The sequence below is a fragment of the Eptatretus burgeri genome, chromosome 2, assembly GCF_056783735.1.
Source record: "Eptatretus burgeri isolate ZD-2024b chromosome 2, Ebu_testis_v1, whole genome shotgun sequence".
NCBI classification, from domain to species: domain Eukaryota; kingdom Metazoa; phylum Chordata; class Myxini; order Myxiniformes; family Myxinidae; genus Eptatretus; species Eptatretus burgeri.
In genome coordinates, this window is record NC_140962.1 from 105,313,929 (window position 1) to 105,338,878 (window position 24,950).

At 39.4% G+C, this 24,950-nt stretch overlaps 2 protein-coding genes across 15 annotated transcripts in view; one reads left to right on the forward strand and one right to left on the reverse strand.

The window, feature by feature from the left end:
• Positions 1–17,970, reverse strand: part of LOC147032731 (carboxypeptidase M-like) — a 174,473-nt gene extending 156,503 nt beyond the window's left edge. For 11 of the 13 annotated variants that reach the window (XM_085870578.1, XM_085870579.1, XM_085870580.1 and 8 more), the window contains exon 1: positions 17,343–17,361. In XM_085870578.1, coding sequence (XP_085726704.1) covers positions 17,343–17,348 — 6 coding nt within the window. In that variant the 5' untranslated portion in view covers positions 17,349–17,361. Of the gene's footprint in view, positions 1–17,342; positions 17,576–17,876 lie in introns of those variants that run through there. The other 2 variants (XM_085870575.1, XM_085870574.1) reach the window with 2 other exon arrangements.
• A 5,055-nt stretch (positions 17,971–23,025) lies between these two features.
• LOC147032733 (interleukin-17 receptor A-like) overlaps positions 23,026–24,950 on the forward strand; it is a 47,512-nt gene continuing 45,587 nt past the window's right edge. Inside the window, exons 1-2 of one of the 2 annotated variants that reach the window (XM_085870590.1) lie at positions 23,026–23,302; positions 23,468–23,492. In XM_085870590.1, the coding sequence (XP_085726716.1) occupies positions 23,195–23,302; positions 23,468–23,492 (133 nt within the window). In that variant the 5' untranslated portion in view covers positions 23,026–23,194. The remainder of the gene's footprint in view (positions 23,303–23,467; positions 23,493–24,950) is intronic. The other variant, XM_085870589.1, reaches the window with a different exon arrangement.

A 24,950-nucleotide genomic window follows, 5' to 3' on the forward strand; every position in this document is an offset into this window, starting at 1 on the left:
ACCAACGAATGCTTAGCCTGTTGTCGGCGTTCACAACCTATGCCCAACGATAGTCTAACTTATGCATAGCGCGCTGCATGTATCGCCGACGATCACGTGGCGTAGCCTATTAAAAGGGTGCCGCACAACGATTCAAATCATAACCCCGTGAGAAATGGAAGTGTCAACATTGCAGTCACACCTTGGCGATCTTGCCAGCGTATGCCGACCTCTGAAAAATGCATCTAAAATGCTGGCGCACGTCGAATACGGTATGGGCAAGTTTGGTATACGTGAATAGAACGCTAAAGTACGCTATCATATGTCGTAGTAAGTGGAGTACGTCTTGTAATTTTAAACGTGTTAAACATTTTCGACGTACTTGCCGTATGCCTCACACGTTCCGCATGCGATGGGAATAAGTTGTACGCACGATATGCGAACGTTGGCACATGTCGACAAAAGTTACTTGTAAGCGACTCATCAGTCGAAACACGTCGAGCTAATGTCTAGCATACCCGAAAGTTATTTCTAACTTATGAGTAACGTGGTTTGAACCAATTCCTTACGTATTTCCATCACATATTGACGGATGTAGACCTATTTGATTGATGTCTTCCGGACGACCAAAGAACTAAATGAACGTGTTTCTAACTTACAACCACCATATAATGGCGTATTGGCAGCGTTTAGGGGAATTGGTATATAAAAATGGGGTTCACACAGGAGTAACCCGTCAGTGTTCCAGACTCCATGGTTTTTTTTTCTTCGGCATGACGGTGATGTTGACGATTTCTAGTGCAGTTATGATTTAAATCGTTGAGCGGCAGCCTATTAATTATATTATATTTTAACCGGATCGCCAACCTAATCGCCAAAAAACATAAATCCTGATCATATATATATATATATATATATATATATATATATATATATATATATATATATATATATATATATATATATATATATATATATATATATATATATATATATATATATATATATATATATATATATATATATATATATATATATATAAATATAAATATATATATATATATATATACAGTATATACATATATATATATATATATATATATATATATATATATATATATATATATATATATATATATATATATATATATATATATATATATATATATATATATATATATATATATATATATATATATATATATATATATATATATATATATATATATATATATATATATATATATATATATATATATATATATATATATATATATATATATATATATATATATATATATATATATATATATATATATATATATATATATATATATATATATATATATATATATATATATATATATATATATATATATATATATATATATATATATATATATATATATATATATATATATATATATATATATATATATATATACGTATATATTGTTGCGGTTCTCAGAACCACATGTATACAACAGATAGTTGTTCTGAGTCAGTTATTCCATTAATATACGTGCAGATAGACCCCTTCATTTTTGTTTAGTGGGAAAGCAAGGGGGTGCCTTGCGATGGGCTATTAGTTAGGATTAATAAATCATTTTTCCCCTTTTATTTTATTCCCTCCTTTTATGATCCACGGTGCCTTCATCTCGCTTGCTACCCTCATTTCGCTGGCCACAGCGTACCACCGTCTACCCGGACTCTCGCTTTCTGAGTCAAAATCCCGACATATATATATATATATATATATATATATATATATATATATATATATATATATATATATATATATATATATATATATATATATATATATATATATATATATATATATATATATATATATATATATATATATACAGATATAGATGTAGAGAGCTATATATGCCTGGTGTTGGCTTTATGGTTAGGGTGGCAGGCTTTGGATCCTAGGATTCTGAGTTCAAATCCCGCTCAGCTGCTGAATTAAAACCAGGTGGGGTTAACTCGGCCTGTCATCCTTTTAATGTCGGCAAAATGAGTGCCAGCATGCTGATATACTGTGTCAGAGTGGCGACCCGTCCAGGATTGTGCCCAATAGCCAAGTTGACTGCTTAAGCAGCTTCAACGCTGTGCACAGAGTATGGTCCCAATCTCCGCTCCTCCTATACTAGTGTGGATTGGCTCGCTGCTCTCACCTCAAAACACGTCGACATAATGGGACAAACACCGACTCATTATTCATCATGTTATTGTTCTCATCCTCGTCATAATGCCAGGTTTTGAAAACACCTCACTACCACGGTATTAAAAACACCTCATTGCCATGGTATTAAAATACCTCACTGCCACGGTATTAAAACACCTCACTGCCACGGTATTAAAAACACCTCACTGCCATGGTATTAAAACACCACACTGCCATGGTATTAAAACACCTCACTGCCACGGTATTAAAAACACCTCACTGCCATGGTATTAAAAACACCTCACTGCCATGGTATTAAAAACACCTCACTGCCATGGTATTAAAAACACCTCACTGCAACATTATTAAAACACCTCACTGCCACGGTATTAAAAACACCTCACTGCCATGGCATTAAAAACACCTCACTGCAACATTATTAAAACACCTCACTGCCATGGTATTAAAAACACCTCACTGCCATGGTATTAAAAACACCTCACTGCAACATTATTAAAAACACCTCACTGCCACGTTATTGAAAACACCTCACTGCAACGTTATTAAAAACACCTCACTGCCATGGTATTAAAAACACCTCACTGCCATGGTATTAAAAACACCTCACTGCCATGGTATTAAAAACACCTCACTGCCATGGTATTAAAAACACCTCACTGCCATGGTATTAAAAACACCTCACTGCAACATTATTAAAACACCTCACTGCCATGGTATTAAAAACACCTCACTGCCACGGTATTAAAAACACCTCACTGCCATGGTATTAAAAACACCTCACTGCAACATTATTAAAACACCTCACTGCCATGGTATTAAAAACACCTCACTGCCATGGTATTAAAAACACCTCACTGCAACATTATTAAAAAAAACCTCACTGCCACGGTATTAAAAACACCTCACTGCAACGTTATTAAAAACACCTCACTACAACGTTATTAAAAACACCTCACTGCCACGGTATTAAAAACACCTCACTGCCATGGTATTAAAAACACCTCACTGCCATGGTATTAAAAACACCTCACTGCCATGGTATTAAAAACACCTCACTGCAACATTATTAAAACACCTCACTGCCACGGTATTAAAAAAACCTCACTGCCATGGTATTAAAAACACCTCACTGCAACATTATTAAAACACCTCACTGCCATGGTATTAAAAACACCTCACTGCCATGGTATTAAAAACACCTCACTGCCATGGTATTAAAAACACCTCACTGCAACATTATTAAAAACACCTCACTGCCACGTTATTGAAAACACCTCACTGCAACGTTATTAAAAACACCTCACTGCAACGTTATTAAAAACACCTCACTTCCACGGTATTAAAAACACCTCACTTCCATGGTATTAAAAACACCTCACTGAAACATTATTAAAAACACCTCACTGCCACATTATTGAAAACACCTCACTGCCATGGTATTAAAAACACCTCACTGCCATGGTATTAAAAACACCTCACTGCAACATTATTAAAAACACCTCACTGCCACGTTATTGAAAACACCTCACTGCCACGTTATTGAAAACACCTCACTGCAACATTATTAAAAACACCTCACTGCCATGGTATTAAAAACACCTCACTTCCACGTTATTGAAAACACCTCACTGCCATGGTATTAAAAACACCTCACTGCCATGGTATTAAAAACACCTCACTGCCATGGTATTAAAAACACCTCACTGCAAGATTATTAAAAACATCTCACTGCCACGTTATTGAAAACACCTCACTGCCACGTTATTGAAAACACCTCACTGCCATGCTATAAAAACACCTCACTGCCACGTTATTGAAAACACCTCACTGCAACATTATTAAAAACACCTCACTGCAACGTTATTAAAAACACCTCACTTCCACGGTATTAAAAACACCTCACTGCCATGGTATTAAAAACACCTCACTGCAACATTATTAAAAACACCTCACTGCCACATTATTGAAAACACCTCACTGCCATGGTATTAAAAACACCTCACTTCCACGTTATTGAAAACACCTCACTGCCATGGTATTAAAAACACCTCACTGCCATGGAATTAAAAACACCTCACTGCCATGGTATTAAAAACACCTCACTGCCATGGTGTTAAAAACACCTCACTGCCAAGGTATTAAAAACACCTCACTGCAACATTATTAAAAACACCTCACTGCCACATTATTGAAAACACCTCACTGCCATGGTATTAAAAACACCTCACTGCCATGGTATAAAAACACCTCACTGCAAGATTATTAAAAACATCTCACTGCTACGTTATTGAAAACACCTCACTGCCACGTTATTGAAAACACCTCACTTCCACGCTATAAAAACACCTCACTTCCACGTTATTGAAAACACCTCACTGCAACGTTATTAAAAACACCTCACTGCAACATTATTAAAAACACCTCACTTCCACGGTATTAAAAACACCTCACTGCCATGGTATTAAAAACACCTCACTGCAACATTATTAAAAATACCTCACTTCCACATTATTGAAAACACCTCACTGCCATGGTATTAAAAACACCTCACTGCCATGGTATTAAAAACACCTCACTGCAACATTATTAAAAACACCTCACTGCCACGTTATTGAAAACACCTCACTGCAACATTATTAAAAACACCTCACTTCCACATTATTGAAAACACCTCACTGCCATGGTATTAAAAACACCTCACTGCAATGTTATTAAAAACACCTCACTGCAACGTTATTAAAAACACCTCACTTCCACGGTATTAAAAACACCTCACTGCCATGGTATTAAAAACACCTCACTGCAACATTATTAAAAACACCTCACTTCCACATTATTGAAAACACCTCACTGCCATGGTATTAAAAACACCTCACTTCCATGTTATTGAAAACACCTCACTGCCATGGTATTAAAAACACCTCACTGCCATGGTATTAAAAACAACTCACTGCCATGGTATTAAAAACACCTCACTGCCATGGTATTAAAAACACCTCACTGCCATGGTATTAAAAACACCTCACTGCAAGATTATTAAAAACATCTCACTGCCACGTTATTGAAAACACCTCACTGCCACATTATTGAAAACACCTCAATTCCACGCTATAAAAACACCTCACTGCCACGTTATTGAAAACACCTCACTGCCACGTTATTGAAAACACCTCAATTCCACGCTATAAAAACACCTCACTGCCACGTTATTGAAAACACCTCTATGCCACGCTATAAAACACCTCACTGCCACGTTATTGAAAACACCTCTATGCCACGCTATAAAACACCTCACTGCCACGTTATTGAAAACACCTCAATTCCACGCTATGAAAACACCTCACTGCCACGTTATTGAAAACACCTCAATTCCACGCTATAAAAACACCTCACTGCCACGTTATTGAAAACACATCAATGCCACGCTATAAAAACACCTCACTGCCACGTTATTGAAAACACCTCTATGCCACGCTATAAAAACACCTCACTGCCACGTTATTGAAAACACCTCTATGCCACGCTATAAAAACACCTCTATGCCACGCTATAAAAACACCTCACTGCCACGTTATTGAAAACACCTCAATGCCATGCTATAAAAACACCTCACTTCCACGTAATTGAAAACACCTCAATGCCACGCTACAAAAACACCTCACTGCCACGTTATTGAAAACACCTCTATGCCACGCTATAAAAACACCTCACTGTCACGTTATTGAAAACACCTCTATGCCACGCTATAAAAACACCTCACTCCCACGTTATTGAAAACACCTCTATTCCACGCTATAAAAACACCTCACTCCCACGTTATTGAAAACACCTCTATGCCACGCTATAAAAACACCTCACTGCCACGTTATTGAAAACACCTCAATGCCATGCTATAAAAACACCTCACTTCCACGTTATTGAAAACACCTCAATGCCACGCTACAAAAACACCTCACTGCCACGTTATTGAAAACACCTCTATGCCACGCTATAAAAACACCTCACTGTCACGTTATTGAAAACACCTCTATGCCACGCTATAAAAACACCTCACTCCCACGTTATTGAAAACACCTCTATGCCACGCTATAAAAACACCTCACTTCCACGTTATTGAAAACACCTCAATTCCACGCTATAAAAACACCTCACTTCCACGTTATTGAAAACACCTCTATGCCACGCTATAAAAACACCTCACTGCCACGTTATTGAAAACACCTCAATGCCACGCTATAAAAACACCTCACTGCCACGTTATTGAAAACACCTCTATGCCACGCTATAAAAACACCTCACTTCCACGTTATTGAAAACACCTCAATGCCACGCTATAAAAACAGCTCACTGCCACGTTATTGAAAATACCTCTATGCCACGCTATAAAAACACCTCACTGCCACGTTATTGAAAACACCTCTATGCCACGCTATAAAAACACCTCACTGCCACGTGATTGAAAACACCACTATGCCACGCTATAAAAACACCTCACTGCCACGTTATTGAAAACACCTCACTGCAACATTATTAAAAACACCTCACTGCCATGGTATTAAAAACACCTCACTTCCACGTTATTGAAAACACCTCACTGCCATGGTATTAAAAACACCTCACTGCCATGGTATTAAAAACACCTCACTGCCATGGTATTAAAAACACCTCACTGCAAGATTATTAAAAACATCTCACTGCCACGTTATTGAAAACACCTCACTGCCACGTTATTGAAAACACCTCACTGCCATGCTATAAAAACACCTCACTTCCACGTTATTGAAAACACCTCACTGCAACATTATTAAAAACACCTCACTGCAACGTTATTAAAAACACCTCACTTCCACGGTATTAAAAACACCTCACTGCCATGGTATTAAAAACACCTCACTGCAACATTATTAAAAACACCTCACTTCCACATTATTGAAAACACCTCACTGCCATGGTATTAAAAACACCTCACTTCCACGTTATTGAAAACACCTCACTGCCATGGTATTAAAAACACCTCACTGCCATGGAATTAAAAACACCTCACTGCCATGGTATTAAAAACACCTCACTGCCATGGTATTAAAAACACCTCACTGCCAAGGTATTAAAAACACCTCACTGCAACATTATTAAAAACACCTCACTGCCACATTATTGAAAACACCTCACTGCCATGGTATTAAAAACACCTCACTGCCATGGTATAAAAACACCTCACTGCAAGATTATTAAAAACATCTCACTGCCACGTTATTGAAAACACCTCACTGCCACGTTATTGAAAACACCTCACTTCCACGCTATAAAAACACCTCACTTCCACGTTATTGAAAACACCTCACTGCAACGTTATTAAAAACACCTCACTGCAACATTATTAAAAACACCTCACTTCCACGGTATTAAAAACACCTCACTGCCATGGTATTAAAAACACCTCACTGCAACATTATTAAAAATACCTCACTTCCACATTATTGAAAACACCTCACTGCCATGGTATTAAAAACACCTCACTGCCATGGTATTAAAAACACCTCACTGCAACATTATTAAAAACACCTCACTGCCACGTTATTGAAAACACCTCACTGCAACATTATTAAAAACACCTCACTTCCACATTATTGAAAACACCTCACTGCCATGGTATTAAAAACACCTCACTGCAACGTTATTAAAAACACCTCACTGCAACGTTATTAAAAACACCTCACTTCCACGGTATTAAAAACACCTCACTGCCATGGTATTAAAAACACCTCACTGCAACATTATTAAAAACACCTCACTTCCACATTATTGAAAACACCTCACTGCCATGGTATTAAAAACACCTCACTTCCATGTTATTGAAAACACCTCACTGCCATGGTATTAAAAACACCTCACTGCCATGGTATTAAAAACAACTCACTGCCATGGTATTAAAAACACCTCACTGCCATGGTATTAAAAACACCTCACTGCCATGGTATTAAAAACACCTCACTGCAAGATTATTAAAAACATCTCACTGCCACGTTATTGAAAACACCTCACTGCCACGTTATTGAAAACACCTCAATTCCACGCTATAAAAACACCTCACTGCCACGTTATTGAAAACACCTCACTGCCACGTTATTGAAAACACCTCAATTCCACGCTATAAAAACACCTCACTGCCACGTTATTGAAAACACCTCTATGCCACGCTATAAAACACCTCACTGCCACGTTATTGAAAACACCTCTATGCCACGCTATAAAACACCTCACTGCCACGTTATTGAAAACACCTCAATTCCACGCTATGAAAACACCTCACTGCCACGTTATTGAAAACACCTCAATTCCACGCTATAAAAACACCTCACTGCCACGTTATTGAAAACACATCAATGCCACGCTATAAAAACACCTCACTGCCACGTTATTGAAAACACCTCTATGCCACGCTATAAAAACACCTCACTGCCACGTTATTGAAAACACCTCTATGCCACGCTATAAAAACACCTCTATGCCACGCTATAAAAACACCTCACTGCCACGTTATTGAAAACACCTCAATGCCATGCTATAAAAACACCTCACTTCCACGTTATTGAAAACACCTCAATGCCACGCTACAAAAACACCTCACTGCCACGTTATTGAAAACACCTCTATGCCACGCTATAAAAACACCTCACTGTCACGTTATTGAAAACACCTCTATGCCACGCTATAAAAACACCTCACTCCCACGTTATTGAAAACACCTCTATGCCACGCTATAAAAACACCTCACTCCCACGTTATTGAAAACACCTCTATGCCACGCTATAAAAACACCTCACTGCCACGTTATTGAAAACACCTCAATGCCATGCTATAAAAACACCTCACTTCCACATTATTGAAAACACCTCAATTCCACGCTACAAAAACACCTCACTGCCACGTTATTGAAAACACCTCTATGCCACGCTATAAAAACACCTCACTGTCACGTTATTGAAAACACCTCTATGCCACGCTATAAAAACACCTCACTCCCACGTTATTGAAAACACCTCTATGCCACGCTATAAAAACACCTCACTTCCACGTTATTGAAAACACCTCAATGCCACGCTATAAAAACACCTCACTGCCACGTTATTGAAAACACCTCTATGCCACGCTATAAAAACACCTCACTGCCACGTTATTGAAAACACCTCAATGCCACGCTATAAAAACACCTCACTGCCACGTTATTGAAAACACCTCTATGCCACGCTATAAAAACACCTCACTTCCACGTTATTGAAAACACCTCAATGCCACGCTATAAAAACAGCCTACTGCCACGTTATTGAAAATACCTCTATGCCACGCTATAAAAACACCTCACTGCCACGTTATTGAAAACACCTCTATTCCACGCTATAAAAACACCTCACTGCCACGTGATTGAAAACACCACTATGCCACGCTATAAAAACACCTCACTGCCACGTTATTGAAAACACCTCAATGCCATGGTATTCAAAACACCTCACTGCCATGGTATTAAAAACACCTCACTGCCATGGTATTAAAAACACCTCACTGCCATGGTATTAAAAACACCTCACTGCCATGGTATTAAAAACACCTCACTGCAAGATTACTAAAAACATCTCACTGCCACGTTATTGAAAACACCTCACTGCCACGTTATTGAAAACACCTCACTGCCATGCTATAAAAACACCTCACTGCCACGTTATTGAAAACACCTCACTGCAACGTTATTAAAAACACCTCACTGCAACGTTATTAAAAACACCTCACTTCCACGGTATTAAAAACACCTCACTGCCATGGTATTAAAAACACCTCACTGCAACATTATTAAAAACACCTCACTGCCACATTATTGAAAACACCTCACTGCCATGGTATTAAAAACACCTCACTTCCACGTTATTGAAAACACCTCACTGCCATGGTATTAAAAACACCTCACTGCCTTGGTATTAAAAACACCTCACTGCCATGGTATTAAAAACACCTCACTGCCATGGTATTAAAAACACCTCACTGCCATGGTATTAAAAACACCTCACTGCCATGGTATTAAAAACACCTCACTGCAAGATTATTAAAAACATCTCACTGCCACGTTATTGAAAACACCTCACTGCCACGTTATTGAAAACACCTCACTGCCACGCTATAAAACACCTCACTGCCACGCTATAAAACACCTCACTGCCACCTTATTGAAAACACCTCACTGCAACGTTATTAAAAACACCTCACTGCAACGTTATTAAAAACACCTCACTTCCACGGTATTAAAAACACCTCACTGCCAAGGTATTAAAAACACCTCACTGCAACATTATTAAAAACACCTCACTCCCACATTATTGAAAACACCTCACTGCCATGGTATTAAAAACACCTCACTGCCATGGTATAAAAACACCTCACTGCAAGATTATTAAAAACATCTCACTGCCACGTTATTGAAAACACCTCACTGCCACGTTATTGAAAACACCTCACTGCCACGCTATAAAAACACCTCACTGCCATGGTATTAAAAACACCTCACTGCCATGGTATTAAAAACACCTCACTGCCATGGTATTAAAAACACCTCACTGCCATGGTATTAAAAACACCTCACTGCCATGGTATTAAAAACACCTCACTTCCACGTTATTGAAAACACCTCACTGCCATGGTATTAAAAACACCTCACTGCCTTGGTATTAAAAACACCTCACTGCCATGGTATTAAAAACACCTCACTGCCATGGTATTAAAAACACCTCACTGCCATGGTATTAAAAACACCTCACTGCCATGGTATTAAAAACACCTCACTGCAAGATTATTAAAAACATCTCACTGCCACGTTATTGAAAACACCTCACTGCCACGTTATTGAAAACACCTCACTGCCACGCTATAAAACACCTCACTGCCACGCTATAAAACACCTCACTGCCACCTTATTGAAAACACCTCACTGCAACGTTATTAAAAACACCTCACTGCAACGTTATTAAAAACACCTCACTTCCACGGTATTAAAAACACCTCACTGCCAAGGTATTAAAAACACCTCACTGCAACATTATTAAAAACACCTCACTCCCACATTATTGAAAACACCTCACTGCCATGGTATTAAAAACACCTCACTGCCATGGTATAAAAACACCTCACTGCAAGATTATTAAAAACATCTCACTGCCACGTTATTGAAAACACCTCACTGCCACGTTATTGAAAACACCTCACTGCCACGCTATAAAAACACCTCACTGCCATGGTATTAAAAACACCTCACTGCCATGGTATTAAAAACACCTCACTGCCATGGTATTAAAAACACCTCACTGCCATGGTATTAAAAACACCTCACTGCCATGGTATTAAAAACACCTCACTGCAAGATTATTAAAAACATCTCACTGCCACGTTATTGAAAACACCTCACTGCCACGTTATTGAAAACACCTCACTTCCACGCTATAAAACACCTCACTGCCACCTTATTAAAAACACCTCACTGCAACGTTATTAAAAACACCTCACTGCAACGTTATTAAAAACACCTCACTTCCACGGTATTAAAAACACCTCACTGCCAAGGTATTAAAAACACCTCACTGCAACATTATTAAAAACACCTCACTGCCACATTATTGAAAACACCTCACTGCCATGGTATTAAAAACACCTCACTGCCATGGTATAAAAACTCCTCACTGCAAGATTATTAAAAACATCTCACTGCCACGTTATTGAAAACACCTCACTGCCACGTTATTGAAAACACCTCACTGCCACGCTATAAAAACACCTCACTGCCACGTTATTGAAAACACCTCACTGCAACGTTATTAAAAACACCTCACTTCCACGGTATCAAAAACACCTCACTGCCAAGGTATTAAAAACACCTCACTGCAACATTATTAAAAACACCTCACTGCCACATTATTGAAAACACCTCACTGCCATGGTATTAAAAACACCTCACTGCCATGGTATAAAAACTCCTCACTGCAAGATTATTAAAAACATCTCACTGCCACGTTATTGAAAACACCTCACTGCCACGTTATTGAAAACACCTCACTGCCACGCTATAAAAACACCTCACTGCCACGTTATTGAAAACACCTCACTTCCACGGTATTAAAAACACCTCACTGCCATGGTATTAAAAACACCTCACTGCAACATTATTAAAAACACCTCACTGCCACATTATTGAAAACACCTCACTGCCATGGTATTAAAAACACCTCACTTCCACGTTATTGAAAACACCTCACTGCCATGGTATTAAAAACACCTCACTGCCTTGGTATTAAAAACACCTCACTGCCATGGTATTAAAAACACCTCACTGCCATGGTATTAAAAACACCTCACTGCCATGGTATTAAAAACACCTCACTGCCATGGTATTAAAAACACCTCACTGCAAGATTATTAAAAACATCTCACTGCCACGTTATTGAAAACACCTCACTGCCACGTTATTGAAAACACCTCACTGCCACGCTATAAAACACCTCACTGCCACCTTATTGAAAACACCTCACTGCAACGTTATTAAAAACACCTCACTGCAACGTTATTAAAAACACCTCACTTCCACGGTATTAAAAACACCTCACTGCCAAGGTATTAAAAACACCTCACTGCAACATTATTAAAAACACCTCACTCCCACATTATTGAAAACACCTCACTGCCATGGTATTAAAAACACCTCACTGCCATGGTATAAAAACACCTCACTGCAAGATTATTAAAAACATCTCACTGCCACGTTATTGAAAACACCTCACTGCCACGTTATTGAAAACACCTCACTGCCACGCTATAAAAACACCTCACTGCCATGGTATTAAAAACACCTCACTGCCATGGTATTAAAAACACCTCACTGCCATGGTATTAAAAACACCTCACTGCCATGGTATTAAAAACACCTCACTGCCATGGTATTAAAAACACCTCACTGCAAGATTATTAAAAACATCTCACTGCCACGTTATTGAAAACACCTCACTGCCACGTTATTGAAAACACCTCACTTCCACGCTATAAAACACCTCACTGCCACCTTATTAAAAACACCTCACTGCAACGTTATTAAAAACACCTCACTGCAACGTTATTAAAAACACCTCACTTCCACGGTATTAAAAACACCTCACTGCCAAGGTATTAAAAACACCTCACTGCAACATTATTAAAAACACCTCACTGCCACATTATTGAAAACACCTCACTGCCATGGTATTAAAAACACCTCACTGCCATGGTATAAAAACTCCTCACTGCAAGATTATTAAAAACATCTCACTGCCACGTTATTGAAAACACCTCACTGCCACGTTATTGAAAACACCTCACTGCCACGCTATAAAAACACCTCACTGCCACGTTATTGAAAACACCTCACTGCAACGTTATTAAAAACACCTCACTGCAACGTTATTAAAAATACCTCACTTCCACGGTATTAAAAACACCTCACTGCCATGGTATTAAAAACACCTCACTGCAACATTATTAAAAACACCTCACTTCCACGGTATTGAAAACACCTCACTGCCATGGTATTAAAAACACCTCACTGCAACATTATTAAAAACACCTCACTTCCACATTATTGAAAACACCTCACTGCAATGGTATTAAAAACACCTCACTGCCATGGTATTAAAAACAACTCACTGCAACATTATTTAAAAAACCTCACTGCCACGTTATTGAAAACACCTCACTGCCACGGTATTGAAAACACCTCACTGCCATGGTATTAAAAACACCTCACTTCCACGTTATTGAAAACACCTCACTGCCATGGTATTAAAAACACCTCACTGCCATGGTATTAAAAACACCTCACTGCCATGGTATTAAAAACACCTCACTGCAACATTATTAAAAACACCTCACTGCCACGTTATTGAAAACACCTCACTGCCACGTTATTGAAAACACCTCAATTCCACGCTATAAAAACACCTCACTGCCACGTTATTGAAAACACCTCTATCCCACGCTATAAAAACACCTCACTGCCACGTTATTGAAAACACCTCTATGCCACGCTATAAAAACACCTCACTGCCACGTTATTGAAAACACCTCAATGCCACGCTATGAAAACACCTCACTGCCACGTTATTGAAAACACCTCAATTCCACGCTATAAAAACACCTCACTTCCACGTTATTGAAAACACCTCAATGCCACACTATAAAAACACCTCACTGCCACGTTCTTGAAAACACCTCTATGCCACGCTATAAAAACACCTCACTGCCACGTTATTGAAAACACCTTTATGCCACGCTATAAAAACACCTCTATGCCACGCTATAAAAACACCTCACTGCCACGTTATTGAAAACACCTCAATGCCATGCTATAAAAACACCTCACTGCCACGTTATTGAAAACACCTCAATGCCACACTATAAAAACACCTCACTGCCACGTTATTGAAAACACCTCTATGCAACGCTATAAAAACACCTCACTGTCACGTTATTGAAAACACCTCAATTCCACGCTATAAAAACACCTCACTGCCACGTTATTGAAAACACCTCTATTCCACGCTATAAAAACACCTCACTGCCACGTTATTGAAAACACCTCAATGCCACGCTATAAAAACACCTCACTGCCACGTTATTGAAAACACCTCTATGCCATGCTATAAAAACACCTCACTGCCACGTTATTGAAAACACCTCAATGCCACGCTATAAAAACACCTCACTGCCACGTTATTGAAAACACCTCTATGCCACGCTATAAAAACACCTCACTGCCACGTTATTGAAAATACCTCTATGCCACGCTATAAAAACACCTCACTGCCACGTTATTGAAAACACCTCTATGCCACGCTATAAAAACACCTCACTGCCACGTTATTGAAAACACCTCAATTCCACGCTATAAAAACACCTCACTTCCACGTTATTGAAAACACCTCTATGCCACGCTATAAAAACACCTCACTGCCACGTTATTGAAAACACCTCAATGCCACGCTATAAAAACACCTCACTGCCACGTTATTGAAAACACCTCACTGTAGTGGTATTAAAAACACCTCAATGCCATGTGATTAAAAACACCTCATCGCCATGATATTAAAAACAACTCACCACCTAGTGACTGCCACATTATTAACTAGAACGGGCACTCATAGAGCGCATACCTTCGCCGCCACTACTTTTTTTGTTCTTGGTATGAGTGTGGGGAACTGGTTTCATATGAATGGTCTTATGACACAAACCACATATCTATAATGTCATGACCCCCCCCCGACTTTCGGGGGCTACAGACTAAACAACAATCAACTCACGTCGTTTTGGCGAGTCTTCACTCGCAAGCTCAGTGAATACAACGTTTCAACAAGAGAAGGTAATCTCGTTTGATGCTGGTTTCATGCAAATCGAATAAGAATTGACTGAGTTATGCCGAAAACCGCATATTTTTCAAGGGCGTGACCCTCCCCCCCGACATTTTACCCCAACCGGTGACATGTGTTATGACGTCATTGTGTCACAAGATTGGGCATTAAATTCTGAACATTTTGGTGCTGGGTTCATGTAAAGCGGACAAGAATTGACCGCGTTATGACAAAAACCACATATTTTTCAAGGTTGTGACCCCCCTGACCTTTGACCCCGAACCGGTAACAAGAGTATGGGCGTCATTGTGTCATATGGCATATTACAAGATGAGGCGTTGAATTCTGAACATTTTGGCATTAGTTGCATGCAAATTGAATAAAAATTGACCGTGTTATCGTAAAAAGACGATTTTGACCTTTTCGTGACCTTGACCTTGACCTTTGACCCGAACGATCCCAAAATCTAATCAAATGCTTCCTGGCTAATAACCAATCATCCCACCAAATTTCATGCAATTCGGTTTAATACTTTTTGAGTTATATGAATCACAAGATTACAAATAAATAAATACACGCCGACCAAAACATAACCTTTCGCAGAATGCCAAGGTAAACATACCATCAGAGATGGGGAATCCCCCTCCATTGAATGAAAAAGGTCATACGTATTCCAGAAAATGAGAGAGGTGACTTGGAAACAAGACACCATTTGGTCATCATCTCGAAAAAGTTCCCCAGGGGTGAGGAACATAGTAACCAAAAATAATTGAAATCAGATAAGCGGTTTTCCATTTATTACAAAAAACATTTTTTTCAAGATGGCCACCCCAGTCGGCCATCTTGGATCCGGCCACGCCCAAAATCAATAGGGTTCTTCCTTTTCAGGTGGTAAATGTGTGACTCAAATTTCAAATCGATATGGCGAACAGTTTATGAGTTATCGCACTCACAGCTATAAATGTTGACGCTCAGACGGACGGACAGCCGGACAGCCGGACGACCCGTGTGACAACAATATCCCCCTTCCGCCACGCGATGGGGGATAAAAACGCGTCACCGCCACATAATTCAAAACACCTCACCCCCACGTTATTAAAAACACCTCACTGCGACGTAACCGTTAACTGAGGATAAGTACGCGAGTTGCTGTGTTGTCATGATTTACACTAAGCAGAATTCAAACATTTATTTTGCAAATTAATTCGTAATATTGGTGATTAATTGCATTTCTCTAACCAATTGAAGTTGTAGATTGAAGCTTAAAAAAAAAAAACATTTCAAAACAATTTCAAAATAAATACCCTTAGGACATACACGGGAATGGAAGGAGCAGCCCAGACGTTTGGTACAATTTCACAAAAGCTTGAGGGGAGTAGTTCAGTGACAACACAACACAGGACGGGACAGACACACACACACACACACACACAAACACATTTTTTTAACACACATATATATATATATATATATATATATATATATATATATATATATATATATATATATATATATATAAATATATTACTTAGTTTCAATTAAGTTTCAAGTCTGGGTTTCACACCAAGCCACAACCACAAGCGTATTTTGAAACATGAACACCTTTCCTGTTGTGAAACAAAATGGTTTCGTTCATGCCTCCTGTGGGTATGGCTGACACGTAAATCCTGCTTAAATATTGTGATCAATTACATATGTACGGCTTCACGACACAATTACAAAAACCAACGTCCTGGATGTACATCCTTACGTCTCACCTGCATTCGAACGTTATAACGGTGATACGATGAAGGTTCAGAGTTCGGTGACATGAACATCGATGTCATACCCATGGCTTTCTAAAAGTTATCGGAATGAGAGGCTCGTCCAAGAAAAAGAAACTTGTCTGAATTTCCCGCCTCGTTCGTAGATCTTTGCCGAAGTATTTGAACTTCGAATCGCAGACACAATTTTTCATGAAGTTCAAGCCAGGAATGAGTACCGGCCGATACATCGTGTATTGTTATCGCAAAGAGTGGATAATGGAGTTTAACTCCATAAACACACTGCGGATCAATGAATTTGGCTCAGTCAGGAGCAGCGCGTGACTCCAGAAAATTGGAACCGAGCCCCAGCACAATGGGGGGAAATGGGGAAGCAAAGCCACAAACTACATATATGCAGGAACTGTCATGAAATGGGGTTTGGGACGAACAAACGCGCTTGTAACAAGATAACCCGCTTGCCTTGACCGAGCCGACACGCTTTAGGGGGCTCAAACACACCGTTAATGACAGACTCGTTTTGGGTACCTTTTAGGAAGTTTGACTCTCCATCTGGAAGTTTGCTGGTCCAGTGTGTGGGAAGGGTTTCAAGTTTGGGGAAGGGAGAGGCGGAGCGATTGAGGGAGGAACCGAAAACGTGAATCGGAATCCTCAACGCGGAATGCATCGCTCGACATGAATGAATGATTCACGATCAGGGCTTATTGGGTTCAGAAAGGAGAGCTTTATGGTGGGTGAATCGAAGCTATGTTCACGAATCATTTCCTATGAAGAACATAGCCTCACTGCAACTATGACAACAAAAGGTAAAAAAAAAAGCGGTGTAAACTTCAGTTGCAATTATTGAATGCGATGTAATTCACAAGGTTGGAGCGGATCGGTGATTCTTGTAGTTGTAGGATGCAGATAAGGTATTGTGGCATTGTGTGGGTGATGGAGTGATGATATAACCTTTCCAGGATTCCAAAAGCACAATCTTGGTAAACATTGCCTTCCGTCACGATGAAGCAAATCACAAGAAGACGTCGTGCAGAGCACGAAACTTGAAAAATCCATTAAAAAAATTTGACCTCAAAAATAATTGGTGGTTGAATTAAATGACCAAATATGCAACTTCTCTTCAAGTTTAAATTGAATCGGATGAAAATTGACAATTTTAGAAATACGCCCTATGTTGACCTTTTGACCAATGTGGATCTCAAAAATAATTGGCTCATTGAATTCAGTGACCTGAAGTATAAATCCTTTTCAAATTTCAAGTCAATCAGATGAAAATTGAGGAATTTAGAAACCTCACCTAAGTTATTGACCGTTGGCCTATGTTGACCTTTTGGTCCATGTTGACCTCAAAAATAATTGACTAGTTGAATTCAGTGACCTGAAATATTAATCCTCTTCAAATTTCAAGTCAATCGGATGGAAATTGAGGATTTTAGAAATCTTACCAAAGTTGTTGACCCTTGGCATATGTTGACCTTTTGACCTCAAAAACAACAGGCTTCTTCCTTATGACAAACTCTATCATGTGGTGAAGTTTCATGAAGATCGGTTTAAAATTGTGACCTGAAGGTGATAGACAGACAGACAGACAGACAGACAGACAGACAGACAGACAAACAGAATAACAAAATCGACCAACCAATACACTTGAAAAATCTTACATTTTGCAAGTACTGCTTCAGCAGCACCAACGCTCTGCACAGAGTATGGTCCCAATGTAAGGATGATGATCATGATGGTGATGGTGGTGGTGATGGTGATGATGATGATGATGATGGTGGTGATGATGATGGTGGTGATGATGATGATGGTGATGGTGGTGATGGTGATGATGATGAAACTCTACACACCTTTGGTGCGACAGAAGCAGTTGCTGGACAAGGTTTAGGGTTATACCGGGTGGTTTGCCATTGCCTTCCCAGCAGTCAGTTTGGACAGGAATTTGTGATTAGTTCAAGGATGTATTTGATAACTCACCTGCTCTTCACGAATGACACAATGTGGTCTTTAACTTTTACTCCCTGATTCAGCAGACGAGACACCAGCTTAAGGTTATGTTTTTCTCTGGATGAACACTATAATCACTCACGACTTGTCGTGACTAGCCCGGGCACCCATCAGCTAAAGATCAACATTCATCACGACGTGTCTTAAGAGTGAGCAGTCATAGTTGTAATAGCTCACGGGTTCTGACAATGCAGTGAAAGCATTAAAATCACAGAGGATCACCTCAAAAATTTGTCCAGGAATGAAATCGGAAAGTGGCCACATATAAAGAACAGGGAAAGCAAAAGATGAACTTGAACTCAATTACACACAATTTAAATGTGTCTGCGGTGAAACGATGTTTCAGGCAATAAAATTGATATAAACTATGAACTTGAGTCTTACTCCGACAAATTAAAGTTTATACGCAATGACACAGAGGGAGACGTGCGTGACACAAGAGAGAAAGGACAGGGATTTAGGCCTCAGCCTCCCTCCAGGAGAGTAAAATGTTTTTCAGTCTGTTCTCGACACAGGATCCTGGGCTGGAGGCTGGAGATGGCAGGAGAGGGAAGAATGAAAAGTTGAATCTCAGAAGTTGTTGTTCTTGTAGGTTTTTATCAACTCTATCCTGATCTTTCTCCTCCTTCCCCTACCCCTCCACATCACACCCACTGTTTTCTCTTTGCCACAATTTTTTTTTTCTTCTGTTGATCACTTCTGTGCTTACACAAGCTTCAATACCTTTATAAATGTTTTGTTTTCTTCATGTTTGCAGTACAGAGTCGGAGCAACAGTTTTTCCCAAGTGATTCAAACTTGCTTAGAGATGGAGGGTCCATTGCTCAGGTTGAGCCAGCAGGCAGCTCTCGAGCCACAGCTTGGATCTCAACAACTCAATCAACAAACCTCCCCAAGAGGCTTGACCAGCATCCGATAAACCTCAAACTCCGTATCCCAGCTCACTGACCATCTCTCAAGTTTCTCACCAATGTCTCCTACAGCTTCTTGACAATCCCTCGATTCACATTGGAACCCCCCCCCCACGCTCCCTCCCCCTTGATATGGGGATAGCTCCACTTTGCTGTCCCCGTACACTCATTTCTGTGTGGCTCGAATCACCTCCACACTCAGTGCGTATTCACCAGGCTGGATCCAAGCCCAATGCAACTAGCAGCTATTGTGAGTCACGGTCTCTGAAAACAGTAACTCCAGTGACGTCAATAGTCACTCTTAAAATATGATATGAGCAGGACATAATACCCGAAATGTTGGCTGATGCGATACTGTGCAAATATTGCATCGTCTTTCAAATAAAAAATAAAGTGAAGGACTTTTGTTGCAAAGAGTCAGTTTTCATTCGTTCATTTCCACTCCGAAACTGCGTACCTCCACCATGGGCTGTGAAAAGGAAGGTGATGGTGTGAGTCATCTTGTCCTTTTTTTCTTCTTCTTGACATGATATCCAAATCCTGGAAGAGTAGTTGATGTAGCCTATCCTGGATATGTTTGGAGGTGATGGATAATGCATATTTCTGGTATGATTCGACTGCTCCGTGTCATAGGGCCAAAACAGGTCAATGCTATGAAGCACATTTCCATGAGTTACAAACTTTGTCATGTCATATCGAACTGAAATATCTTCAACTTTATTTGGCACACATTATCCCAATAAAGCTTCGAACTTTGGCAAGACAGCTGAGAGGCGAGTGTACGTACCTCTAGGTGTAGGACATCCTGCCAGCCCTACTAGTTCATAAATGAACACAATCATTCATTGGAACAGTTTAAAAAAAAAACATCATAATATTAATTCAAGTCATTCATAGAGCTATTATTTTTTTAAATTGCAGGAAAGCGCAATAAACATAAGGCGTTGCAGTGAATGTTTCTGTAATAAGTCGTTTAATGTATAGGAAATCATAATAAAGGTCTTGCACACACATCAAGCATGGATGCCAGCTTCGAACAAAAAATGCCAATGGGACTTTTATCAAGCCATTTTTGGTCGGTTTGTCAGCCGGGCGATACAGATGTCAGCTTATAATCGATGAACAACTTAATTTGAAATTCAATGTTATGCTTTGAACATGAATCGGAAAACGACCCTGTGGTTTTGTGGAACATTGGCACTGAATTTGTCCCAATCACACACACACTGTACACAGGGATGAGTGAGATAATTTTTTACTGTCCACCTGTCTGGCAAACAAAATTGTAAATCATTCCAAACAGGAAACTTCCTGTTTTTAAGGACGTCATAAAGGACACAAACAACAGTCACGAAGAACTAATGTCACGTGATAAATAAGGTTGTGGAAAAGACAGCGCATCAATGGTGGTGAACTTCCGAACTTAATTTTTCTACAACCTTTGCAACCTTTATTTTATTTAAATTGAATTATATACTTCAATACTGCAGAGAACAAATTGTCTTCGTGGCAACTTAACAATCCTTTCGTTTAGCAGTAGTTGGACAAAATATTACAGCATTTTACATCATCGTGACCAATCAAATTTGTTGCTTACAGAACCACCCATGTCCTCGTTTCTCAAGACGACATGTGGTACCCTTAGGTGTTCTATGAACCCTCTGTATCCATATATATCTCTGTTTCATTTTGTTTTCCTCCCTTGAAACTCCTTATTATCATCTTATAATAAGGGTATTCTTTTTTAACGCTTCTTAAAACTGGCAAGAATTTTGGAGCTTTATCCCCCAAACATGTCATTCTTCAAGTACAGTACAGTATTGTACTGGGATCATTTATTCCTGTTCATCTTGTCTTTCACAGCTTAAAAATTACAAATAATGGCCATCTTCATATTACATGTGCAAGAGTTGAAAATGTACCCACATTTCTCCCACTTCCCCCTCCTCGCCTCCCTCCTCATTTCAAACACACACACACACACACACACACACACACACACACACACACACACACACACACACACACACACACACACACACACACACACACACACACACCACATATTAGAACTAGACAGGTACTCGGTAGAGCGCATACCTCCGTCATGCAATGCCTGATCCACGAGAACATATCGGGCCCAATACAATTTTGAAACATCGTGCTACATATCGTTTTTAGCCGGATCTCTCAATAGTGAAGAATCACTTTATGAATTAAAAAAAAATTCTGATATCCTCATTTGAATTCAGATCTTCACCAAAATCGAATAAATTCGTCCTTGTCACCACCCAACCTATCGATCAAGTTTCGTCCGAATCCACCCACAACTTTTTGAGATATCGTGCTCCATATCGGTTTAGCCCAAACTCTCAAAGTTGAAGAATGACTTAAAAAATTCTCGTATCCGGATCCGGATCTTGACCAAAAATAAAATCAATTCGTCGATGTCGCACATCTAACCTGTCCACCAAGTTTGATCCGAAAATGTCCACAATTTTTTGAGATATCCTGGACACACACAGACAAACATACAGACTAACAGACAGAAAAAAGTGAAAACGTGACCTCCTCCACCTTCGGTGGCGGAGGTAATGATTTCTGAAAAGGATATTGTACAATTGGAAATTGTTGCATGAGCAGAAAGCAGGAAATTTGGGGGAAATATAAGGGCTTTGTTGTAGTTTTACAAACTGAGCACAGAACACCCCTCAACAAGTTACTTTTGCTCCTGAAGCCTCATCTTACACCACGGGTGTCCTATAATTCAGGCACGGCCTTCCACTGCAAACAGACAATAAAGCTACATGTGAAGGGCAAAGCTCACAGTTACAGTTTCTCTGGAGACAATCTATGCTCGAGCTTTGGGGTGCAGACATTATTATATCGCCATCAGATGTTTCAGATATCGTTTCGCTAAAGGAGGAATATGTTTGCTTTCTTGGCAATCTCTGTATTCCTATTGTGTTGTGAGGTGCAAGCCAGAATGGAGTGTGGTTACGGCCTATTCCTGACCCAAAGCGACTGCTCCCAAAAGGTGAGTATAATTACCCTGGAACTATCGGCTCTTTCCTACCTTTTCCTTAATACTTGGATCCTATAAATACCTGGATGCTGGATCCATTTGTGTTTAATACCCGAACCATTTGTGTCATCAGTTTGGTTTGTAATGAACTATTTTTGTGTACTTTTTGTTTTGCAGGGTCTTAATTGCACGATGGAGGAAGGTAAATAATGCTTCATTACATTTAGTGGACAATTAGTACAAAGAAGGTAAATAAGTCTTCCTTACATTTCGTGGACATTTATAAAAAAGGGGGATATACTGTATATATATATATATATATATATATATATATATATATATATATATATATATATATATATATATATATGAGCAGGGTGTGCTTACACATTGTGTAAGCATACGGAGCGTGCTTCCCCGTTGTCTCGTGTTGCTGACTGGCATTTGATTTTTCATTTATTTATATTTTCATTTAAGGATGCTTTCTGACGGTTCTGTGATGTTTTCTGGTATACCAGCTTCGATGTCCATTGGCACACAAAATTTCGGTAATTTTGTGTGCTGACAGATATCGAAGCCAATACACCGGGGAAAATAACAGAATCGTTGCACAACATGCGATTATGGAAATATAAATAAATGAAAATAAAGAAATTATAAATCGAATGCAGGTGAGTGACCCGAGACAAAGGGGAAGCACGATGATTGTGTGTGCCGATGGACATTGAAGCCGATACACCGGGAAAAGTCACAGAATCATCGTACAACATTCACACATGAAAATACAAATAAATAAATAAAACAATTGAAAAATCAAATTCAGATGAGCGATTCTAAATTTGATTTTTCAACCATAAAAACCCCATAATCTGCAAAGAACACCCATCCATCTGCCACCCAGATGATTATTCCCGCTAATGTCTATACCATTTTGCGGTTTTACCGTGTGAGATATACAACATACGGCGAAGGCCTCTGGAAGCGGCAAAGCTCACCATAAGAGTCAGGAGGTGCATCTGATGTTTAAACGATGAATGTGGTCATCATTGGTTAGATATTTATCTGTATACCATCCTCATGAGGGCAAGTATGCCCAAAATCTTGATTAGGTGGCTACGTTTGATGTTTAACTGTTGTTGACCATGTAATATTTGTTTGTTTGACGGAATCACCGGGCCGAGGCCTCTGGGTTGGATGTGACGCTTTGGTGTAGGACTACTATGTCAAATGGAGATCAGAGGAGTGCTCGTCCCACTCCACATGTCTTGATTCACCCGCCGATCACATCACGTGCCTTCTGGTTGAATGGTTTGCATTAGCAGGAACAATCGTCTGGGTGGCAGATGGATGGTTGTTCTTTGTGGATTATGCGGTTTTACTGTGTCAGACATAATCTGCGGCGAAGCTCACCACAACAGGGAGGTGGTGCGTATGATGTTTAAACGATGAATGCGGTCATCATTGGTTAGTTATTTATTGGTATGCCATCCTGATGAGGGCAAATAAGCCTGAAATCCAGATAGGTGGCTCCGTTTGATGTTTAACTGATGTTGGCCATGTAATCTTTGTCTGTTTGACAGAGTCGCCAGGCTGAGGTCTCTGGGTTGGAGGTGATGCTTCTATTAGAAACACCCACTCCTTTAGGGGATGCAAGGAAGTT